Below are 25,204 nucleotides of genomic sequence, written 5' to 3' on the forward strand. Positions count from 1 at the left end.
CTAACTAATCCCCAGCCCTGACCTCTTGTCATCTCGTTGAAGTGTGACAACTTTATTTTTGGGGGAACAAGAGTAGGTCGAAATGTAATACAAAGCTGAATCATATGAGGTCAATTTGCAGTATTTAGGCCCCATTTCTTATTTCTTCTTCTTCTTCTTCTTCTTCTTCTTCTTATTATTATTATTATTATTATTATTATTTTTACAGTTTTTCAGTTCATCTGCTATTTTGTAGTGGTTTCAATAATAACTTTTTTTAAAAGTGTAATGCAGTAGCAGATCATGTGACAAGGTAAAGCTACGTTTGAAAGAAAAAATACTTTACATGCATATCTTAACATATTTGATGTAAAAGAGAACTTATTCTAATTCTAACTATTCTTATTATCAATTAACTCCTACTGCTCTCTCATTCACGTCCAGCTATGGATGCCGATGTCAATGACTCACTCTGTATCGAGTGTTTGTTTTTCAGAGTGATTGTTATTCGGGGTGCTCTAACTTTGCGCTCTCCCTCCTGCCTCTTAGCGCTTGGAGAGCTGTTTTCTCTCCTACTCTGCTCTGACTGTTACAGCGCGTAACCATCAGCTCCACTTCTCACAGCAGTAGGTTTTAATGTTTTTTTCTAGTTTCATCCCTTCATGGTAAATAACTGCTGCTGTTGCTGGTCTCTGTGCCGCTTGTGTGCAGATGATGTATTGTGATGCGCTGTGATGCATCAGGGAGGTATGGAGTGGATTGATTTCTCGTAAAGTGGTTGTGTGTTATGTGATTGGTTTCCGTCTTGCATTTTTCCCCCTTTATTGAGATTGAAGCATCTTAAAAGTATTACTACACTGTAACTGCAACTGTATTTCTGGTCTATTATATATTTGTCTCTTTGTGTTTTATTGCATTTGTATCCTATTTCATTTCAACTAGTTTAGGGTTTTATTGCTTATTGATTTTGAATGTCAGTCCAATGTAAAGTAATTGTAATTGCCTGTGTCTGAAATGTGCTGTATAAATAAAGCTGTCTTGCTTTGTACACAGAATAGTGATAGGAATCCGTCACAATTTATGATTTGATCTATCGATTTGGACTTGTGAGCCAAGAAGCTTATCTGCAATTATGTGCTAAAATATGGTAAACTCTCTGAAAGTAGGTCAAATTATTTAAATATATCTGATGATTTTCTTTCTTTCTTTCTTTCTTTCTTTCTTTCTTTTATTTTGTGTTTCTTACGGCACTAAAAAAAAGAAGATTGAAAATGGTTTCCTCTTCAGCAGGACATCAAGACACAAAACAACATATCAGGTTGGACGCCATATACATGGGATAACATAGTTTAACACGAGTCACCGCAGCTGCTGATGTTTCAATGATAATTTATCAAATATGTCATGGTTTGGGTTTTTGGTTTAGTTATTGCTTCCTCTTTTATTTTGTTGGGTTCTTCCTCTTGTGTCATTGTGTTATTTCCTGTATTTCTCTTGTTTTCTCTCCTTTGTAATTGTCCTAATTAGTATCCTGATTAGCCTCCTGTGTACTTTGGTCCTTGTCTTTCCCTGTCTCTTCGTCAGTTTGTCTGTTTTGCCCCCGGTGTCTCTGTGTTGCTCCTCGTGTTTTCTGCCCTCCTGTTTCTGGATTCCTGCCTATATTCCCTGAGCTTCTTTTCACTTTTGTTTTTCTCTTTGGTTCTTTTGGTTTTGCCCCAGCCTGTTTTTGACAGTTTTGTTGCTTGACTTTTGATTTTATGGATTAAAGCTTACTTTATTAAAGCTGGCCTTTTGTTCCCTGCCTGCCTCAGTGTGTCTTGTGTTTGGGTCCTTATGTAAACTATAGCCCCTTTCACAGTCCGCTCTCACTCGCAGGGAGGGATGCTGTTTTCACTTTTTCACTTTTACATGTATGGATGCTGTAATTTGTTTCCTCACAAGATGCCAAAGACACTACCAGTTACCACACTACTGTTGTTTGGTCCTGTAACTTTGTGGGTTGAAGTATGGTACATTTCTCTTTTATGTGATGAGAGAAGGATCTGTTTAGCTGAGGCGGATCAGATCCAGAGTGAAACTGTCCCCCCTCTCCACATCTGTAACTTTCATACAGAAAGTGAGGCAGACTATCAGCAAATGATTCCCGCATTGAAAGAGCAGTGTGATTGGAACTTGTGACAACAAAATGTGTCTCATGATCACAGAGAAAATAGGTGACCTTCCCTGTTGATATATAAAATCTTTTGTCATTATTTGCTAATAAACAACGACATTTCATTACTAAACTGGTGTCTGCGTAACATGCTGACTGTTATTTACACCTGAAATCAAACATACACATCTCCCAACCATGCTACCCTGCCACAGTTGCTGTTATTGAGAAAACACATATTTTTGTTTTATTGCGTTGCTGATGTTGTTGCAAATTAGCAAAAATCCTAGTATAAATTAAAGTCCCTTCGGTCTATTTAAAAATAACTCTTCTGCGCCTGACCCAGAGCGGATTATCTGATCAACAGTACTGTTCAGTGGTGTTCATATTGCTATACAGAGTTGTTTTGGTTTGAAGTCTAAAGCAGAAAGCTTGTGCTGACTTTTCTTTTATTTATACCAACAGTATCCTACTGTTTTTAAAAAGGTTTTTCTTGTTGGCAGGTGGTTCGACTCTGGCCAGTGAGACACAGCATTAACAAAGTGTTTAACCTACTATAAAAAGCCTAAAATAACCTTTGAGAGAAAAATGAAAGTATTAAAGGCACCCTGAGGAGTTTTCTTGTAAACAAACAAAACTTATGATCAAAACACAATTTCATCCTTGATGTCTGACATATGTGTTGAATCCATTTCCTTCATCATAAAACACTCTTTTAACTGTATGTTAAACCTAGCAGGAGATCGAGAGAATGGGTTGACACCATTGGCAGGCCCATGTATTGTGTCACCCACCCTTGGCCCTGTGGGCATGCACGAGATGGAATAAAACAGGGAGTCACTAATAGAAAAAATGCTCTATACCACTACTGCAGGTTAAAAAGAAATCCACAGGGAACCTTTAAATGAACTTATCTCAGCTAATTTTGGGGAACGTGAATGGGCAGATACAAAAATAACTCCAGTTATCCACAGTATGTTTCCAGCTTATCTGAGGTAATGTGCAGTTTGCAGCTTTGTGCTCCACCAGACATTGCCTTGCTCCATCGTTGATCATAAAAATCCACCACAGCAAAACATTTCAGCATTCCTCAGCCCGTTGAAGTGTAGTTTATACCTCAAAAAATCTCTGGTTATCAAATATATGAATTGTGTAGACACCAGTGGGAATAGCCATCTTGCTTTCTTAGAAAAACTGTGTTTTGCTTGGATATTACTGTACATACAGGTGTGGCTCTTTTATTTTCCCCTCTGAAGAATAGTCACTTCCAAAATGACCGTCTCACATAAAGCTGGAGTTAAGCGAGGACATATAAAAATGCTCATCTTTCAGCAGGCTTTGCCATGCACTAGATCAAAGTACTTAAAGCTGTGCCCACATACCGTTTCTTTCTAGCAGAAAACTGTGGCAGTGAGGTTGGGAGCACTGGGTTAAAGTGCTTGTGTTTTGAAAGAAGAGAACACTGTACATTGGCTTTGATTGACATTAGCTAGCGCTATTTTAACACAGGTTGACAGCACAGCTGATGACAAGCTTACAATGGGTAGGGTGATAAAAATACAACACTCCCAAGCAAATTTAGAGTACAGACGATCTGCTCACACAAATGGGCTTCTTACTTTGTTATGATCGTTCCTGTCAGATAAAGTTCAGAATAGACTTACACAGCCAGAGCAATTCTTTCCTTCATTTTCCTGGTTACTAAGGTGACAGATGACGAGTCCCGCCCAATCTAATATGTGATAGGTTGCCTAAAAAAGAGCGACAGTGACAACCGCAGCACTATTCTGAAAACCTCAGAGATTTTCAACTTGAAATGTTTGGAGTGCAACACTTTGAAAGAAGAGACATTGTGTGGACACAGGCCCTTACTCTGCTATTACAGAATGAAATGACATGATACTTTCTCCCCCTTCTAATCCTAACTCATACAAAGTGATGGCACCTGATTTCAATGTGTTTACTTGAAGAAATGATCCATCAAACATCTTTTGGTATTATTTCAACCTTTAAATGTGGCATTTTGTTGAGGTGTGTGCATTTTGGCTCAAACTTAGCTATTTCTACAATGAAGCTGATTTAAGTCAGTTGTTTTCCCAGCATGCCAATGGTTTAAACAGTAGGTGTTTAGGAAACAAGAAAGAGACAAAGAAACACTCTGTACGCTATATTCTACAAGTGTAGGGCAATGCTTTTCTATGTGGTTGTTGGTATGATTGAAAGTGTTCTGATAGGCTCAGTATAAGGCAGTGTTTGAAAAGGCAACATTTAAACACACAGCAACACAACCTGTGTGTCTGTTTCTAATACCTTTCCAAAAGTAGCTCAAAAGCATTCTCCTTCTCTGTTTTATTTGGTTTCGAGATGTAGTTCCAGGAGGCATTGCTGATAATAGGCTAATAATAAGCTACGTCTGGCTTGTAAACAATGTAAAATGGCAGCCAAGGAAATTGAAAAGGTTTTACACATTCAACAGAGGGGAATACAGATATAAAACTATTTTCCGAGACAAACAGAAATGCAAAATTGGAAGAACACGTCAACTCGGGAGAGCAAGGACCATAACGGTAGTTTACAAAGGTCACATTTTTTCCAAACAGGAGCTTGTTTTAAATGGAAGGTTTTTAGCAGATCAGCCCGGTTTGACTTCTGCACAAGCACATCTTTACATGCACACAATTTTAGGCGAAAATAGTGAGTCTTCAGTGAGTGCCTGAGTACTGGAAACCAAAACCTGACATTTAGTGTTAATATCTTAGAGTAGTTTTTCCCTCATGCTTGACCTCAAATTGACTGTTTTTCTTCAGTTTGAGTTTATTAGGGGGGGATTTTGTTGTAAAAATTCTGCAAAGGAATCACTACTTTGATGCAAAATGAATTATCTTTAACCTAAAATAATCAGCTTCAAAACAAAAATGAGGTTCCACAGTTTGAATTATAAGACTTATTATGAAGTTTTTAATAAGTAAAAGTAATTATCTAAATTTCTTTGAAGATAGTCATCTTTACAATTTTCCTGCCCAGCATAAAGAAGCAACTATTCGTTTTTATATGATTTGGAGACATTAAAAGTTATCTGATAATAAATAACCCTGCTGACCAGGGTGGGATTTTCCCGGCAGCACCACACTTTCGGAATCCAGATCAGCCCCCAGTTGGCTGTCGCCGTGGTCGCGCCGCTGCTCATTTGCATAACATTGAGCGTCTGTCAACTTTCGTCGCTCGCGTCGCTGAAATCGTGTCGCTCACGCCGCCGGTCGCTTCGGTCGCTCCTCGTCACCAGCGTACATTGAAAATGAATGGCAGCTGGTCGCCATAGTCGCTCAAGTCGCTTTTGGTGTGAGCGCTCTGTGAGCTTCTCAAACAGCAGCAGCATCTCAAAACGGAAGAACGACACTTACAGCACAGGTAAACAAGCGAGCTAAGCTGGTTTTGATATGATACATAACTGACATATGTGGTAGGATTTAGTTAGATAAAGTTGAAAATATACTAACATAGTCGAACTTCCCGGATCAGTAACTCATAAGCGTAACACTGATAAAACACAAATGACTACTCTTTCCTACCGTAGAAAGATAGACATTGAGCTACAACCATATTTTCATCAAAACGGGCGGTCCTCCAGGTCTGTGTGACGTGGGTGCAGGGACAGTCTGCAAAGTGCAACACCGAAAAGAGGTACTACAAAAAATATTCAATACCTTCACTTTTATTCAGTGTAGTGTGACCAAAATCACTGCACACATCAGTGGTCTCCTGTTGGTTGTTATACAACTGTTTGTTTGGAAAAATGTGCTTTGCCATAATTTTGGGGAATTCTATTGGGAGAAATATTCAATAACTTTACTAATATTCAGTGTAGTGTCACCAAAATCATCTAAACCTAACCCTACTTTAAAAAACCTGTTTTCTAATATAACATTAACTTGATATTGGTATTAAAAATGTTGTAATACATAATCCATGTCTTATTTTAAATTAGGATGTTATGGTATCAATCTGAAAGGTAAAACCATCGAATTTTACTCAATGGCCTTTGTGCCCTGACATGTGGCCTTGGTGCCAAATGGCCTTGCCCCTAAACTGACGAAATTCCAACCCTGCCGCTGACCTTTGAAGTTAAAGCATACTGCATGGGGATTGACTTTTAAGGGGACTTATTATGAAAAACTTACTAGTGCATGTGCACATAATGTAGAAGCGCCCCCCAAACTTCAAAAACATGGGATTCAGCAAGCTATTCAGACTCTGGCCTCCTTACGTAAAGTGGATGACCATTTAAATAGTACTGCCCCCCAATCTGAGTATCTCCACCTATGGCTTGAGCGCTGCCTCTGCAAAGGTACTGCAATGTTTTTTCTCATAGGTAATGGTCCACTTGCATTATGTCAAAGGTAAGCGTTAGGCACAGCTCTGTTGTTGGCTGCACAGACACACACAAATCACTACATTAGGTGCCAGGATCGGAGGACATTAGAGCTGAGTGGATTAAATTTATTGTTGATATAAACATCCCCATAACAGGTGGAAAACTCATGTGTGTGCTAACCATTGTAGTTCAAAGAGCCTCTACAAAGCTAAAAGCTTAACACAGGAGCTGCTCTGTTGTTGGCTGCAAGAATCAGCACACAAGTATTCTTCTACTCCCATCTGAGGATGTCAAGACACAGTGGATTCACTTTATTTTATAAGGAATCCCTCACAGCAACTGGAAAACTATTAAATTGTGTGTGTATGTTTTTCACTTCACACTGCTCCAGCAACTTCACAAGCTCAAGGATGTGTGAATTTTGAGACAGATTTTATCATAAACAATGTCCAGTTACTGTGTAAACTCAAGAATGAATCGATACTGTCTGTCAGTCTGACCCGATTAAAACTTGGAATTTGTCAGTTTTGCCATGTTTTATGTTATTTTACTGTTTATGTTGTATCTCCGCCTGTTGAACTAGGTGTTAGCATGTTGCTCTGCTAATGTGGCTACTCCCAGTGGGGGGCAATTTTGGACTAATGTTGTCATATTAAGAGACAGTCAAGAGAAATGCGTGTGAACGTTAAGCTGCATTTGAACCTCACTAAATAATGAGAAGTAGGACTGATACCCGTAACTGTTTGTTTTTGGTTTTTTGCTTTCTATGTTTGTACTGCAGCACTACCTCAGCTAGCATTAGCTTTTTTGAAAAAAAGGAAAAAATTCTATTTTGCTCCAGGATCTCATTGGTGCGTGTGTGTGTTGTGTGTAAATTTACTTAAATACTTGTGAAAAATAAGTGGTCAAACTATATGAATGAACTGGCTTGGCAGCTGTGTGTAACTGTGGTAAGTACCCAGCAGTTAGCTTGTTACTGTTGCTGTGACTTTTGACTTGCTGAATGCCAATCGGATCATATTCCTTCACTAACATCCACTGCGGTTTTTTGGTGTAGAAACGATTATTGTGATTATATTCAAAGGAAAAGTGCATTTAACTGGAAGCTAAAATGCGGACAGAGCTGATTGCCGATGCGTTGAGCAGTGTCTGCCTAACTTGTTTGAACTGACTGATCAGAATATACTGGGACATGAGATAAGGACATGAGTGTTTTACACAGAGGAGGAATACAGTGCTGCACTGGACAGTATGAGAAAAATCTAAACCTATCCTAGTTGTAACACAATTTAAAAGAATAAGCCTGAAAATGACGAAGTCACCTTTAAAATGGACAAATCATATTTTTGAAATCTGATGCTCGTCCATCCATGTGTAATGTAACAAACATTTGCATACTTAAGGCAGATTATCATTTTTTCCAGAGAAAAATACTGTAAGATGCAATTCACTGTGGATATGTACAGAGAGAGTGTGAGTCTTCCTCCCTGAGTGGAGACATACCTCATCACTTTCACTGCCGATAAAGTCATCTTCAGGCTGGGCATCATGCCGCCTCCCACTTTTGCTCTGAACCTCATCATTTCCCATCTCCATCTTCTCCTGGTCACCCTGGCCTTGCCCTCGTTTGGGTGAATGTGGCTGGGATAGGAAAGTGAACACCTCCTCTTGCAGAGTGAGCTGGGGCTCAGACCCCTCATTACTCTCCCAGCTGCTACAGACCTGCAGGTCACAAGACAAACCTGGCAAGACCGAGCTGTAGAGCGACTCTGCTGTTGTGGGAGAAGCTCCTGAACTTTCCTTGGCAGGACTGCAGCTAAACTCATCTAAAAAAAAAAGATCATGGAGGAAAACAAAAACAAGTCAGTTTAAACCTAAGTAGGAGTAAATTCTCTCTTTCAAACATCCATTTTACGCATGAATATTGATGAAGCTTAGGGTTTTCAGTGCACAAACTATGTAATACTTGAATAAGTCTTTTAGAATACACACAGAGGACTTTACCACAAAGACTGGGTTGAGAATAATGATTTGAATCTAATTAGAGTGAGTAATAAATCTGTTTTAAATGTCTTCATCATGTGGTTAATGTCATTCAAGTTCATTTGATTATGTGCACATAAAAATGTATAATAACAATATGCAGAATTGTAATGAATTCCGCTGCTTGCCAAACGTGAACAGTAATTTCTCCCGCACTGACATTTTTGTAGCTCTTGTTAATAGCTCTGCTATGCTAATACCTTAATGAGAATGTAACAATATGAACAACATAATCAGTAGAACACCAGTTTACTGCAAAATTGTCACACATGAAATGACAGCTCTGTAAAAACATCCTTAAAGATGGAACTGGCTCAGACACCTATTTTCCAGGCAGATATTATCCTAATCTTTTGGTTTTCTGCTTTTGTTTAAGCAGAAAGAAAAAAAAAATCTAAGGAAAAGTGTGACAATAGCTGACACTATGTCCCTAAATGTACCATGTATCCAAAGGGTTATAATCGTTTTCAACCTTAAGTCACATCAATTCATGTGTGCGTGCCAGAAACGCTGAGTCCTTAAACTCCTCGATAGGCCTGAGCTCAAAGAAAAGAGGCACCTCTATCTGAATGAGTGAGCACATTTGAACCTCTCGACAGTATAATCACTTCCTCTAATTGCCCACTGTGTGGCAAACCCTGGGCCCGGGAGATGTCCCTGTGACTTTTATTTAATGTGCCACATTACCATTAATGAACTGACTACTTTCTGTCAGTGGGCAGGGCTGCAGCACAGGAGTTTATTGCGATGGAGAAACATCCATAAATGAGCTTTCAGAGCACGCACACTCATTTTGTGAGGACGATGCTGGTGTAGGTGTGCGTCCGTGTGGAGGTGGTGGGGGCAGGGAGGTTTTGTGAGTTCGAGTCAGGGGTGCTCCGGCAAAAAATTCCTAGAAATGGCCTTGACGTGGGTTATGCAAAATTTAAAAAGGGGGAACAAAAGCGATGGTGTACGCAGCATAGAATGAGGCTCATTAAAATTCATGCAATATTTTGAAGTGATCTAATTCATAAATTAAGAGTAGGTATTATTCTCAAGTATAAAGGAGCTAAAAATCAGAAAAAATCAGAACATGCAAAGTAGACATCAATATCACTCAACATGCATATTATTCTCTTTTGTCTTCCTACACTTGTCTAATCATCGTTCAGCCTGACAGCGCGCCTCTTTCTCCTGTCCTGCTTCCTGTCTACTCACAGTGGATGTGAACCTCACCTGCTGTTAGGTGCTGCGTCCTTTCTGTTGGGGTGAGAGGTTGCTGCCTGTTCCCTTGACGACTGGACGGAGGAGTCCACCTCTCCCTGCTTTTACTTCTCTTCCTGTGGCCAGCAGGAACGGCATCTGAAGGAGCTGTTAACCAGAATTAAACACCTCACCGTTTAACCCATACGGTCATCAAACCACACGCTACACCCTCACAGAATATCAGATGCAGTGAACGCAGCTCACTTGATGCTGCTAGCCTCTCTCTTCCAGCACCGTAGACCCGTAGCTTCTTCCATCCAAGCTTGTCAGACACTCTGTCTTTTGGGGGATGGGGCTGTAAACTGCCAGGTGTCCCTGCATGCAGTATTTTAACGTTAGAAAAGCTTTAAACACGAAACAGCTAAACAAGAATGCTACTGAAGCTTGCCAGAAGCATATCTGCAAACTGATTATGCACCGTGAAAATCCCTATTAATGAAGGCATTTTAGTCACTGAGCTTCTTACATTCATTCATTGCAAAGAGAATACATCCAGCTACATTATGTTCAGCTGAATTAAAGAATTTTAATAATCTTTTTTTGCATTCAGTCACGCTCAATGGATAGAATATTACCGGCTGTAAAAGCTGTTATTAGGTGCTTGGAATAACATGGCCAATCACAGCTGGACTTCACATGTCTTGCTTTTACCGATGAAGAGCACACTGAAGAATAACCATGTTCGCTCTTATTGCCAAGACGAATGTAATGAGAGGAACACAGTGTGCAGTTTTACAGCAGGCAGTGCACTTCAGGTCACACACCAAGCTTTTAAGCATGATATTTACATGCTAAAAAGAGGAAGATGAGTGATTCTACTCTGTGAGGATGTTTATAGCTGGTAAATCCGAAGCAACTATGCTTACGAGCTCCTCAATCTCTAAATCAAGTGGCATTATTTGGATTTGCATTGTGTTTTACAGTATAACAGTGTCTATGTTGAGTTGAACATAAAAGCACATCTTAGTACTGCTCAAGTTTAGAATTTAATATGAAGGTGAAATTGTGATATTCACTGAAACCAACAGAAGCATTGTGAAACAACTTTGCAAACCTGACACTACATGGTCTTGATTTGCTTTGTTGGCAAATGGAATAAAAAAGGGGTATTTAAGCTCTGTACTGACAAACCAGCATGGGGGCTCCAGTGAATTATGAACTAATGAGGGTTTCTGGGCAGTGGTGATATTGGTATCTCTTTAATAATTGATCATGATTGCTGAGAACTCGCGCAAAAAGTTGAGCTTTAAAAGAAGGCATTGCTCTATCCAAATAATTTTAAAGCTACTGGATTCTACTGTAGTTTCTACAGGAGGGAATTTTCCAGCAACACTAATTATAAATCATATATTCATACACATGTTTCTGTCCATCTTTTTAGTTCATTTTCACGTATATCTACCAGTCCACCCTGTCACCTTATATGTTTACACCTCCTTTGCAGTTTCCTTCTTGGCTTTCTTTGCCTTCGCTGACTTCTTCCCTTTTCTCGATCCTGCTCCTCAACCCAAGTAAACTGCCCGTTAACGATTACTGCTCTACATCTGCATTCTGCTTTTGGGTCCACATTATAAAGCAGACTAAAATGTAATGATGTCTTTGTTTCTTTCATCTCCCATTATGTGCTTCCAGCTGCTTCCTATCAAGTACTGGGAAGAAGAAGCAACCCATAAGCCATGTAACCAGACGATGGTCAGCATGACTACCCCATGCACCATAAGTGGCAACTCAATATATGTTTGCTTTGGTGCAGAAAGTGGAAGATAAACTCAGTCAGTATGCAAAGAAATGAACAAATGAATAGCTGGGTGACCAGGGCATGTTTAGATGTAAAAAGCACACTAGATAAAACGACTCTGAACTTTTATTCAAATTTACCCTCAAGAAGAATGTGGGAGGGTTCCCTGTGTAATAAGCTCCTGCTCAGGTTGGCAATGCTCTGACTTTCTGTGGTAATTTGTTGGTTCGTTCTACTGGCCGCGGATCCCTGTGGGGCACAGCGAAAGGAGAAAAACATATTCTGTTTTGAACTTAGAGTACTTTATGACATGATGGTTCAAATCATTCAGAGGAATATGTTTTATTAAGGGAGAAAAAAACGTTTACCTTGTTTGAGATAAAGGGTACACTTCTATCAATCCCAGCCGAGACGGCACTGCTTTTTCTTCCCGTTTGAGTGGGTGGTCCTGAAACCCGTGAACCTGAGGCTGTGTGTGAAACTCCCTGAGGCCTGGTTCTCCGATGACTGGTTGATCTGGCAGTGGCCGGCGGATCAGGAACTGCAAAGAAATCCCCATTAATCATTAACCATAATTGATTTCTTTGAGGATTTTTAATACACCTTATGCTGATGCGTATTCTAAATTAAAATTAAAAGACTTTACTTGACTTGTGGTACAATACTACTAGGTCCTTGGAACCTCCAACACCTGGCACGTAGGCCATCAAATTTTAAGCAATTTCCTTATTGTCAATCACGTTAATGATCAATTATCTACCGCAACTTCCCGAGGTTACGTTTCAGATTTACAAGAGTCACATAGTTCAGATAAAATATGCAGGCTTGCAGTCAGTTCAGTGTGAAGGACTCAGAACAGCATTTTTTTAAGATCAGTGAAAAGCCGCTTCTCCACTAGCCACAAAGCCCTTTGAAAGTCACTTTTTTTATGTGAATATAAAACTTTAAAAACATGCCTTCTATGTTTTTGAGCTGTGTTGCAGAGCATTGCAAATACAAACAGTCAGACATTACATGAATTTTATATCAGGTCCAGCTGCCGAGCTGCTTTTGTCAGTTAAGTATAAATTATGTTTTAACCATGATTCTGCGGGCTGAATTACAAGGTGGTTGAATATAAAGTAGACTCTACTGCTGAATTTACTGAGCTGATGTTTCATTTTAATCCATCAATCTGCTCCATAACATCATGCAAAAGTAGCGGGTTTTAGCAGGAGTCATGACCTGACCCTGCTGCATCTGTGCCAGGACTCATTAGGACCACCTCTGCTGAAGCTAACAGCAAAATGCACTTCCTCTCTGATCCTCATCAGAGGGAGCAGACACTTCTATTCCACAAAACACGCAGGATCGTAAAGATGATACAGGCAGAGCAGAGCTGGATCTACTTGGAGTGAGGAAAGAGAAAAAGTCCCTTGATGCCGCACATTCACCACTCAGAAAATGACCCAGGTTTAGGGGTGACTAAATTTCAGCGTGCTTTGAATCTGCTGCAGCACATAAAAAAGAAAGTGATGGGAATAAGGAAGACAATGATATATATGATAGCTGACAGACTTAAAAAACATTTGATGCCCGAATGCCTTTGGTGTATGATATTATCACTGTTTGTTGCTACGTGACAGAACTGGCTGTAATCTTTCCTTTTAACAGTTTCTGACAGTTTGGGTACTGAAGCAACAATATTCACCAAGCAACTCTGTCACAGTTAAATTGTATGCCCACTTTAATAGCAATCGTTTTAATTATGATTAGGAATGTTATGCTAATAATGCAGATGCTAATTATGAAAGCTATTTCTTGTTGCTCTTTCTATGGGCATTGCCGGTTGACTCAACATGACTTAGACAGCTGTCAGAACAAATAAATAAGCGCTGATAAAAAAGGCCACAGAGGCGGTGGAACTGGATTACTGGTGCATGTCTTTTTATACGAGCAGATAATTGCAGCTCTCTGAGAAGCAGGTGAGCTGCAAATGAACACAAAAATAAGGACCACAGGATTTTTCACATGAGGATAACAAAACAGTTATTATCACAGTCTCGAGGTAGAAAGCATTTTCTCTGTGTGTATATTTACCGCTTTATTAGTAGATTATAGCTGCTATTTTGTGTAATTGTTTAAACTCAAGCCTCCTGTCAAAATTTTACCTGAGAACAACAAAGACTATGAACTTGCTGTTATGCACATGAGAAGAGAAAAGCTAAAAGGAGAACATTATGTGGACACCTGAATATGACACTTATTCCAAACCCATGGGTATGAAAATGCTGCTATGCTCGCCTTCCCTCCTCTTGGAGGGCTTTTAACAAGGTTTGGAACCTGACAGCAGGATTTGGCTGTCCAGAGTTGAGGCTTGATACTAAGGGTGACCGCATCAGGGCCCCTCGACTTTGAACCGAGCACCCTGAGGAGATAAGGCTTAAAGTATCAGTAACTTCTTTAAAAACCCACATTAATTGACTTTTATGTCAAGTCACCCTTTTTAGATTGATTTTTTGTCTGCTTTTTTTTTTTTCCATTTGCTGTCTTCATCGTCTGTCTGTTTCTTATTTTTCTCTTTTGTTTTCTCTTCTTTTTCTTACTGTCCCTTATTCCTTTTTTTTGGTTTATTGTTAATTAATTTATTATTATATCTTATTCTTTTTACTGTCCTTAGTTGTATTTATCTGTTTTTAATTCCTCTGATCTGATGTCGTATTTCTATCACCTTGTTACTGTGTTCTTTTTTTTATCTTTTTATCTGTATGGGTTTCTGTCCTTGATTTTACCTGTTTTAGCGCTTTTATTCCTTTAATAATGACAATTTGTGTTACTCTGTGTGTTTGCCTTCTTGTTTTAACATCTGGGCAGCCTAATGTATGATAATACATATACATTAATACATTATTTCCATTGGATTGTAGCGATGGATGTGGATGCATTCCTTAAATGTTGCAGCTGGTGAAGGTTAGGCTAATTGTAATTACTTACACAGCTGGGTAGTCTCCTGCATAATAATACATCAACATTTAAAATGACACATTCTCTATATATTGACAACTGTACCAAATATATGCATATATATATTTCATACAGTTTAAACAGAAATGGAAATTTCCAAATAAAAAGTAGCTATCAATATATGCGACATATAGCTGAAATAATATATTTTCAAATACATAGGAGAATATATCACCAACGTATAATCAAAATGTTATCCTTCAATATAATAAACTGTATTTTTCATACATTACATGATATTCTTTAAGTGTATTTCAATATATGCTTGGTCTGTAAGAGTTTGAAGTAAAAGTAGTAACAGTGCTTAAGTAAAAATCCTGAATTCAAAAAGTACAAACGTATTAGCATTAAAAAATTCAGAGTACTAAAGGTATTCGTTATGCAGAATAGCCCTTTTTAGAATCATATATTATCATCTCATACATTTTGATGTGTTATCATACATTAGACTGCCCAGCCTAATATATGATAATACATATACATTAATACATTATTTTGTTGGATTATAGCTATGGATGCATTAATGTGGACGCATCACTTAAATGCTGCAGCTGGTGCAGGTTAGGCTAATTGAAATTACTTACACAGCTGGGCAGTCTACTACATAATAATACATCAACATTTTTGAGCTGATTATATTTTGGACAAATATTTTTAATCTGGAACTACTGACTAAAGCTTCTAGGGAAATGTAGTGAAGTGGAAAGAGCAGAATTTGTATCAGAAAATGGAAGTAGTTAAATACATCACAAGTATCTCAAAATTATTGTTAAATACTTGAGTAAATGTTCCTAGCTATTCTGCACCACTGTTTACAGATCAGTTTACAATTCTGTGATCTGCTCTTACCTACCACAGTCAGCGCTCAATAGTCCAGCCCTCATATCTGCCTTCTGCACATTCTCCATGTTCAACACCTGGGTGACATGACAGACATCTGGTGGGAACTGGCAACTGCGAGGGATTAGGTCCATGAGACTGTCTCCGCTGAGAAACATATCTGGATTAAAATGAGAGCAAACTCAGATTTATCCTGATCGATAGAATAAACAGAAACACATCATCACAACATAACATCACACAACATAAGTAGCACTTTGATCATCAGAAAAATACAAAATGACAAGCTGTCTTTACTGGTATGTAGTGTAGGTGTGCACTGAGTAGCCACGGCTGGGTGCAGCTGTTTGCACTGCTGAGCCATATCTGAATTAAACAAAAACACCAGCTGAGCTGTAAGCCAACTACCACAGAAAACAGCCAACTGTTTGTCCCTGTCTATCTCTCTCTGCACAAGCTCACAATTTCACATAAATTCACCTGTGTCACAATAATTCTCCGCTTATTTGCTTCAATGGCAACTGCCTAACTATTGTATGTCTATAATAACCAGTCACAGCGGGGACTTTTAGGGTCAGCTCATAAAACTAATTTGACATTCATCATTTATGTGTCATGAACTCCATTACCATCATTCAACATTCCAGCTGGCTCTGTTTTCATGGTGAAGATTCTGCGGACTTTACAGGTAGCGAACAAAGTGATGACATCCAGTGTCAAAAACCCTTTGAGCAGTTCACTGGTGAATGAAACAAGGTCGATGCACAGAGTAGTCCACTGAGACAAGAGAAACAATATGATTTTGTCGTTACAAAGATCCCGCAGAGATATAATACAAAAGTACATAGCAGAAAGCAAATACTAGATGAATTTGTCAAGGAGAGGTTATACACTCACAATATTACGTTTCAGTCCCACAAAAGGTATTTTTGCATGTAAAAGAGTGACAGACACTTCTTTATGCACTGTTGATAAGTGAAGCCTTCTTTTCAGGTGCTCTGAATCAGTTATCCTGTGAATAACAGACAACAGAACAGAGCATAAATTATCACCAACATCTTTGGTGTCACTAAGAAATCCTGACCATAGAATGCCACTTCATTGGTCTCTTCAGTAAGCTCTTAAAGGTGTTTTGTTTCCTTTCCTTTTGTTCTGTGAAATCCGCTGTCACGACACTCTCTTATGAAAAAACAGCGATGACAATATTTCAAATAGTGAAGTGCCTGATTTTATAAGTAGGTAAGTACTTTAATAGTGAGACATTTATTCTAGTGTTGCAACTAAGGATTCAAGCCCAAACTGACTACTTCAATGTAATTTTATTTTCCAACCAATGCAAGAATCCTTGCAGTTAGGATGCTGGAACCAGCAAATGTTTGACATTTTTTATTGAAAAACAATGACTTTAACGAGTAATTGACAATCAAAACAGTCGGTAATTAATCTTATTTTGATAATTTTGAATTCTTACAGTATGTCTTCCTTGTTTTATTTGCTGTATGGTTGCCATGAATCTAAACAACATTCCCTATACAGCTTACCTCAGCCTGTTCCTCTAAAAAATTTACCTCGTAGACTGTACCGTGGCTGGCAAGACAAAAGCCTTCTCTGTAGCAAATAGCTCATAAAATACCTTATCATAAATGGTTATTCAAACATTTATAGAACAATCGTTGCTGATATGATGCACTCAGTTTTTCAGGAAGCTCAGAGGGTTTTCCTGCTAAATATAATAATAATAATGATAATAATATAAACTGCCTTTTACTAATTTGTTCAGTGGTCTGGGGGGAATTTATTGTGATACAATAACTATTCTCTGCATTTCACTGTGTGTTATACTGTTCCATATTCTATTATGTAAGAAAATGTTTACTGATTCTATTGAACATCATTGTGGCAACCATACTGTGGCTCAATAATAGCAATAGAATTTTATAATCAACCTTTGTCGAGAAGCCACATCAGCCCTCGGAAATGTTCAAGGTGAGTTGCCATATATAAAGTACAACAAAAAAAATGTAATTGTACTTACACAAGCTCAACAGAAAAATCTTTTCGCTGAGGAATATTCACTTGAAGGACCAAGAATCGTTGGAGAAGACCAACTACAAGAAACAGGCAAAGAAGTCTACAGCTAATAAAATTTAAAGTATAATTCTAAAATTGGTGCAAGCATGGTCGTGTCTTACGTGACATTTTCCCATTCTCTGGCATTTGCATCTTGACCGTCTGGCTGCTACCCTCCAGACAGTAAACAAATCCTTTGACTTCTTTATTAAATTCCTATTGGGAAGACATAATAAAAAAGAGGCCTTGTTAAGAGTAAGACCTTGTTAAATAAGACCAGTGTTGTCAAACTGGAGTGTCACTGCTGTCAATGAGTGCAAATTGAAAGTACGGGTGTCAAGAACAGGTCTATGACATAATAGACATCCATTATCTGCAAGGGCAGATAAAATGTGGGCCATTGTTAGAGTGCAGCGCTTCTGGACAGAGCTATAAAATAATTACATAAAGTTAAAAATTAAGAGTTTTCTCTGTTGATGCAATTCAATGACAACATTAATTTTATCATATTTTATGAGTTTACACTGAAAAATGTGCTTTTTACACAACTAAATGTACCTGATAACTTTCGAAAAAAAAAGGTTAATTTACTTTTACCTGTACTTTTGATACTTGAGTACATGTATTGCCAGTAAATTCCATTTGATATTTAAGTACATTTATAAACAAATACTTTCAGACTTTTACTCAAGTAGCCTAAGATAGTGTTCATAGGCGACTTTCACTTTTACCAAACCAATATTATATGGCGATACCTTTAATAGGGGTCTTCTTTCAGTGCCAGTTAGAAGAAATCAAGCAGACTAAAAACTGATATTTGGACGGATAATCATTTGAAATAAAAAGACATTTGGTGTCAACTTTCCAACAAACACTGGTGGAATAAACTTAAGTTCAATTTACTCAAGTACTGTTCTTAAGTACACTTTTCAGGTATTTGAATATTCTCATTTTCTGCTACTTTTTACTTCCCCTCCACTACATTTATTTGATAAATCAAGTTAGTAGCTACTTTACAGATTCAGATAATTCAGTGTTTAGGGTATTAATTGTGATGCGTAACCAATCAGATATTGTTGCAGTTGGGACATTGTGTGAGAGGATGTTGCATCAGAGCCAAATTAGCACATTTTCAAATTAGTTAATTCTATTAGCAAGCTGACAGAAAAATCATAGATACTGATAATCAGAAAATGCTGAATAGCGGCCCTGATAGTCAGCCACAACCCAAATAATCGGTTTACCCCTACATTTACTCAAGTATGACCTTTGGGTACTTGTCATTACAATAAGGATGGCACCCATGGGAACTTGTACAGTGTTTAATTATGTAATTTATTTCTGGTTAATTGATCTCTTTTGTAAGACCAATAAATAAATAAATACATAAATAAATAAATAATAATAATAATATAAACCAAAATACTGTATGATGTTTGCTTGGTTGCTATATATCCAGACCCTGCGTTCTAGTTTGACTCAGATGATATGCAAGATAATAAAAATTTGACAGTGTGTAATAATAAGCTTGTTTAATAAACATAATAATGGCCTAAGATGAACTAACAGATGTAAAAACTCACCTTATGTATGGATGACGGCCCGCCGCTGAGTTTCCATTTTGCTACTGGGTCGTTTCCCTGTCCACTGAAGATCTCTACCACAGCGCCACCCTGCGACAATACACGGTTAATGCTCTGATCAGTTAGCCTGCGCAGCTAGTGTCAGGCTAAATCTCACATTAGCCTAAACAGAGAATTAATTACGTGTTGTTTACAATGAGCATTGCCTTAAGCCGTGAAAAGCCAAGCAATAGGTTACCTGATAATTATTCCTGAACATTTTGACGTCAGGTCAACGTAAGAAGAAAATTATATGACTACTGTTAAAATATTTTAGGTAGCGAGGCTTTTACATTACCCCAAATCGTTTTCAACGTTACACTGAAAAGAAACGTATCTTATTTAAACATTAAAAACAAGCAAGTAACTCTAAAGGTGTAAAAAAAACAAACAAAAAAACGCAGCTGCAGGTCAAGAGTTTAGCTGACACAAGACACGTCTCCATGGTTACCTGCAGCCGTTTACCGTGCGAAGTGTCTGGATGTGGTTGTATCGCGAGATCACCTGATGCGTCAGGTTACTGCAGCAAACCAATGAAGCTGCTGTATCCTAGAGTGCCTTGAGAGAGGGAGGAGTGGCGACAACGGAAGTTCAAAACGCTGTCCTGTCCGATCACGTGATCCACGTAGCCCTCCAAAAGTTCCAGGAAGTGCTTAGCGGGCAATAGAAAACAACAGGAAAACCACGATAATTGTTAAATAATGGTCAATACATGCTTTTCTTTGCCATATTTATATGCTTGTGTTAATTGCTTTGAACTCTGTTAAGTTTACTAAACCTGTATGGTCCTTGACAACAATAAAATCGTAATACTGTCTGTTTTTTTTTTTTGGTTTGGTTTTTTTTTTACTTTCAGACTTGAGTGAGGCAGACTAACAAGTGACTGACAAGTCTGGACTCACATCAGCATTATGATGATAACTGTGCTCTAATGGGAAATCCATGCAAATAAATGGAATTCTATCACTATGTGTTAACTATTCTTACTTATCCCAATCTTACTCTACTCATTGATGCATAATAAATCACACACAGTCTTGTTTTTTTCCCAATGCACTTAATATGAATGACAATGAATTCCTTCAAAACAGTATCTAAAGAAGTCAAACAGATCAGCATGTCAAGCTGTGTGTGTCCTTTCCGCTACGTTATCCTTGAATATAGTCGTCACCATGGGATGCTCCAATCGCTCGGAGAAAGGTGTGCGCATGTATGTCCTCCTCAAAGACAGAGACAAAAGAAAAGCATGGGTGGCTAAAGTCAGAAGGAGCAATTTAACCACCTGCAAAGATTTTAGGTTTAGATTTTGAGGTAATCATATTCAAACAATGCATTTGCACTTTCGCACATTTTCAAATACCACACCACTGGGAAGTTTAAGATTTGTTAAATTAAGAACAGAGAACACAGGAAAAACAATGCAAAAACCAAGGGAAGTTAAGTTGCAAATTGCCACCCCTCCCAAGAAGCCTACGATGTCATTCACCACATTGAGGAACTGTTTAGGACAAAGAGTGGTTCCTCCCTCATGGAGCTTCCCGGCTACCATCATTAACAAGAGACATGTAACATCCTTGTCATCATCACTCCTGAGCTATAAGATCTTTGGTCCTTACTCTTCAGTTTTCTTGATGTGCAGCATGCAGTTAACAAGTTAACAGCACCTCAGATTAGAGCACAGATGAATGCTACACAGAGTTCTAGTAGCAGACACATATCTACATCAACTGTTCAGAGGAGACTGCGCGAATAAGGCCTTTATGGTCAAATAGCTGCTAAAAAACCTCTACTAAAGAAAATAACAAGCGGAAGAGATTTGTTTGGGCCAAGAAATACGAGGAAAGGACATTAGACCAGTGGAAATCTGTGCTTTGGTCTGATGAGTCCAAATTTGAGATCTTTGGTTCCACCCGCCGTGTCTTTGTGCGGACAGAAAAGGTGAACGGATGATCTCTACATGCATGGTTCCCACCGTGAAGCATGGAGGAGGAGGTGTGATGGTGTGGGGCTGCTTTGCTGGTGACACTGCTGGGGATTTATTCAAAATTGAAGGCACACTGAACCAGCATGGCTACCACAGCATCCTGCAGCGACATGCCATACCATCCGGTTTGCGTTTAGTTGGACCATCATTTATTTTTCAACAGGACAGTGACCCCAAACACACCTCCAGGCTGTGTAAGGGCTATTTGACCAAGAAGGAGAGTGATGGAGTGCTGCGCCAGATGACCTGGCCTCCACAGTCACCTGATCTAAACCCTAATCAAGATGGTTTGGGATGAGATGGACCGCAGAGTGAAGGCAAAAGGGCCAACAAGTGCTCAGCATCTCTGGGAATTCCTTCAAGACAGTTGGAAAACTATTTCAGGTGACTACCTCGAGAAGCTCATCGAGAGAATGCCAAGAGTGTGCAAAGCAGTAATCAAAGCAAAGGGTGGCTATTTTGAAGAATCTAAAATCTAAAACATGTTTTGAGTTATTTCACACTTTTTTGTTTACTACATAATTTCATGTGTTCTTTCATAGTTTTGATGCCTTGAGTGAGAATCTACAATGTAAATAGTCATGAAAATAAAGATAAAACATTAAATGAGAAGGTGTGTCCAAACTTTTGACTGGCTGTATATATATATATATATATATATATATATATATATATATATATATATATATATATATATATATATATTTACATAAACTGACTAAACTGACGATGGTGTTGAGTCAGTGCAATGCGGTAGTGAGAGACATTATGAGCTTGCAGTACACAATCAGTGTCCTGAATAAACATTCATTCATCCCCCTCTCAATCAAGCTCATCAATGAGAAACGGTGATCATAACTGAATATAGGAAATAATGTATCCACATGGCTGAATGTGCGGGTAGAAATGGAACGAAAACATGTATATTTTTGTAGGATTTAAAATGCAGGGTCAGGGCTGAATTGAGAAATGGAGTATTTATATATGACTGATTGTAAACTAAACTACCCTCCTTGAACCGGCACCTTATCGTGGTGGAGGGGTTTGAGCACCCGAATGATCCTAGGAGCTATGTTGTCCGGGGCTTAATGCCCCTGGTAGGGTCTCCCAAGGCAAACAGGTCCTAGGTGACGGGTCAGACTAAGATCGGTTCACTCGCCCCTGATGAATAAAACAAGACCAAGGACGTGCACGTCGCCCGGATCGGCGTCACCGGGGCCCCACCCTGGAGCCAGGCCTGGGGTTGGGGCTCGCAGGCGAGCGCCTGGTGGCCGGGTCTCTGCCCACGGGACCCGGCCGGGCGCAGCCCGAACGAGCAACGCGGGCCCGCCCTCCCGTGGGCTCACCACTCGCGGGAGGGTTCAGACGGGGCCGGTGCAGAGGGATATGGGTGGCGGTCGTGGGCGGGGGCCCCGGCGGCCCAATCCCCGGATGGTGACTCTAGCCATGGGGACATGGAATGTCACCTCACTGGGGGGGAAAGAGCCTGAGCTGGTGCGGGAGGTTGAGCGGTACCGGCTAGAAATAGTCGGGCTCACCTCCACGCACAGCCTGGGCTCTGGAACCCAACTCCTTGAGAGAGGCTGGACTCTCTTCTACTCTGGAGTTGCCCACGGCGAGAGGCGGCGAGCTGGTGTGGGCTTGCTTATAGCCCCCCAGCTCAGCCGCCATGTGTTGGAGTTCTCCCCGGTGAACGAGAGGGTCGTTTCCCTGCGCCTTCGGGTCGGGGATAGGGCTCTCACCGTTGTCTCGGCTTATGGGCCGAACAGCGGTGCAGAGTACCCGGCCTTCTTGGAGTCCCTGGGAGGGGTACTGGAGAGTGCTCCAACCGGGGACTCCGTCGTTCTCCTGGGGGACTTCAACGCCCACGTGGGCGATGACAGTGTTACCTGGAGGGGTGTGATTGGGAGGAACGGCCTCCCCGATCTGAACCCGAGTGGTGCTTTGTTATTGGACTTCTGTGCTAGTCACAGTTTGTCCATAACAAACACCATGTTCAAGCATAAGGGTGTCCATATGTGCACGTGGCACCAGGACACCCTAGGCCGGAGATCAATGATCGACTTTGTGGTCGTGTCATCTGACCTCCGGCCGTATGTCTTGGACACTCGGGTGAAGAGAGGGGCTGAGCTGTCAACTGATCACCACCTGGTGGTGAGTTGGATCCGCTGGCGGGGGAGGAAGCTGGACAGACCTGGCAGACCCAAACGTATCGTGAGGGTCTGCTGGGAACGTCTGGCAGAACCCTCTGCCAGGGAGATCTTTAACTCCCACCTCCGGGAGAGCTTTGACCAGATCCCGAGGGAGGCTGGGGACATTGAGTCCGAATGGACCATGTTCTCCACCTCCATTGTTGACGCGGCTGTCCGGAGCTGTGGCCGTAAGGTCTCCGGTGCCTGTCGCGGCAGCAATCCCCGAACCCGGTGGTGGACCCCGGAAGTAAGGGTTGCTGTCAAGCTGAAGAAGGAGTCCTACCGGGCCTGGCTGGCCCGGGGGACTCCTGAGGCAGCTGACGGGTACCGGCAGGCCAAGCGTGCGGCAGCACGGGCAGTCTCGGAAGCAAAAACTCGGGTCTGGGAAGAGTTCGGGGAGGCCATGGAGGAGGACTACCGGTCGGCCTCGAAGAAATTCTGGCAAACCATCCGGCGCCTCAGGAGGGGGAAGCAGTCCTCCACCAACACTGTTTACAGTGGAGGTGGGGAGCTGTTGACCTCGACTGGGGACATCGTCGGGCGGTGGAAGGAATACTTCGAGGATCTCCTCAATCCCGCTGACACGCCTTCCATAGAGGAAGCAGAGGCTGGGGACTCAGAGGTTGACCCATCCATCACCCAAGCCGAAGTCACTGAGGTAGTCCGTAAGCTCCTCAGTGGCAAAGCACCGGGGGTGGATGAGATCCGCCCTGAGTACCTCAAGTCTCTGGATGTTGTGGGGCTGTCTTGGCTGACACGTCTCTGCAGCATCGCGTGGCAGTCGGGGACAGTGCCTCTGGACTGGCAGACCGGGGTGGTGGTCCCCCTATTTAAAAAGGGGGACCGGAGGGTGTGTTCCAACTATCGGGGGATCACACTCCTCAGCCTCCCCGGGAAAGTCTATTCCAGGGTACTGGAGAGGAGAATTCGGCCGATAGTCGAACCTCGGATCCAGGAGGAACAATGCGGTTTCCGTCCTGGCCGTGGAACACTGGACCAGCTCTATACCCTCCGCAGGGTGCTCGAGGGTTCATGGGAGTTTGCCCAACCAGTCCACATGTGTTTTGTGGACTTGGAGAAGGCATTCGACCGTGTCCCTCGTGGCATACTGTGGGGGGTGCTCCGGGAGTACGGGGTCGGGGGCCCTCTGTTAAGGGCCGTACGGTCCCTGTACTGCCGGAGCAGGAGCTTGGTTCGCATTGCCGGCAGTAAGTCAGACCTGTTCCCAGTACATGTTGGACTCCGGCAGGGCTGCCCTTTGTCACCGGTTCTGTTCATTACTTTTATGGACAGAATTTCTAGGCGCAGCCACGGGCCGGAGGGGATCTGGTTCGGGAGCCAATGGATCTCATCTCTGCTTTTCGCGGATGATGTGGTCTTGTTGGCTCCTTCGAGCCGGGACCTCCAGCATGTCCTGGGGCGGTTTGCAGCCGAGTGCGAAGCGGCTGGGATGAGAATCAGCACCTCCAAATCCGAGGCCATGGTTCTCGACCGGAAAAAGGTGGCCTGCTCCCTCCAGGTGGGAGGAGAGTTCCTGCCTCAAGTGGAGGAGTTTAAGTATCTTGGGGTCTTGTTCACGAGTGAGGGAAGGATGGAGCGTGAGATTGACAGACGGATCGGTGCAGCGGCCGCAGTAATGCGGTCTTTGAATCGGTCCGTCGTGGTGAAGAGAGAGCTGAGCCGAAAGGCGAAGCTCTCGATTTACCAGTCAATCTACGTTCCGACCCTCACCTATGGCCATGAACTTTGGGTCATGACCGAAAGAATAAGATCCCGGATACAAGCGGCCGAAATGAGTTTCCTCCGCAGGGTGGCAGGGCGCTCCCTTAGAGATAGGGTGAAGAGCTCTGTCACCCGGGAGGAGCTCAGAGTAGAGCCGCTGCTCCTCCACATCGAGAGGAGCCAGCTGAGGTGGCTCGGGCATCTGTTTCGGATGCCCCCGGGACGCCTCCCTCGGGAGG

The 25,204-nt window shown here is 41.2% G+C and overlaps 1 protein-coding gene across 5 annotated transcripts in view; it reads right to left on the reverse strand.

Annotated features, from left to right (window-relative positions):
* The window catches only part of cfap20dc (CFAP20 domain containing), a 42,542-nt gene extending 22,941 nt beyond the window's left edge, over positions 1 to 19,601 (reverse strand). For 3 of the 5 annotated variants that reach the window (XR_003984207.1, XM_030418770.1, XM_030418769.1), the window contains exons 1-12: positions 19,267 to 19,512; positions 19,029 to 19,118; positions 17,568 to 17,661; positions 17,411 to 17,483; positions 16,273 to 16,387; positions 16,005 to 16,152; positions 15,389 to 15,535; positions 11,901 to 12,073; positions 11,673 to 11,781; positions 9,999 to 10,109; positions 9,765 to 9,899; positions 8,007 to 8,329 (exon numbers count right to left, since the gene is read on the reverse strand). Coding sequence is in view for 4 of the 5 variants with exons in the window: in XM_030418770.1 (XP_030274630.1) it covers positions 8,007 to 8,329; positions 9,765 to 9,899; positions 9,999 to 10,109; positions 11,673 to 11,781; positions 11,901 to 12,073; positions 15,389 to 15,535; positions 16,005 to 16,152; positions 16,273 to 16,387; positions 17,411 to 17,483; positions 17,568 to 17,661; positions 19,029 to 19,118; positions 19,267 to 19,287 (1,539 nt within the window). In the remaining variant the exon portion in view is untranslated. The other 2 variants (XM_030418771.1, XM_030418772.1) reach the window with 2 other exon arrangements.
* Positions 19,602 to 25,204: the final 5,603 nt, after the last annotated feature.

Source organism: Sparus aurata, chromosome 6 (genome assembly GCF_900880675.1).
Source record: "Sparus aurata chromosome 6, fSpaAur1.1, whole genome shotgun sequence".
NCBI classification, from domain to species: domain Eukaryota; kingdom Metazoa; phylum Chordata; class Actinopteri; order Spariformes; family Sparidae; genus Sparus; species Sparus aurata.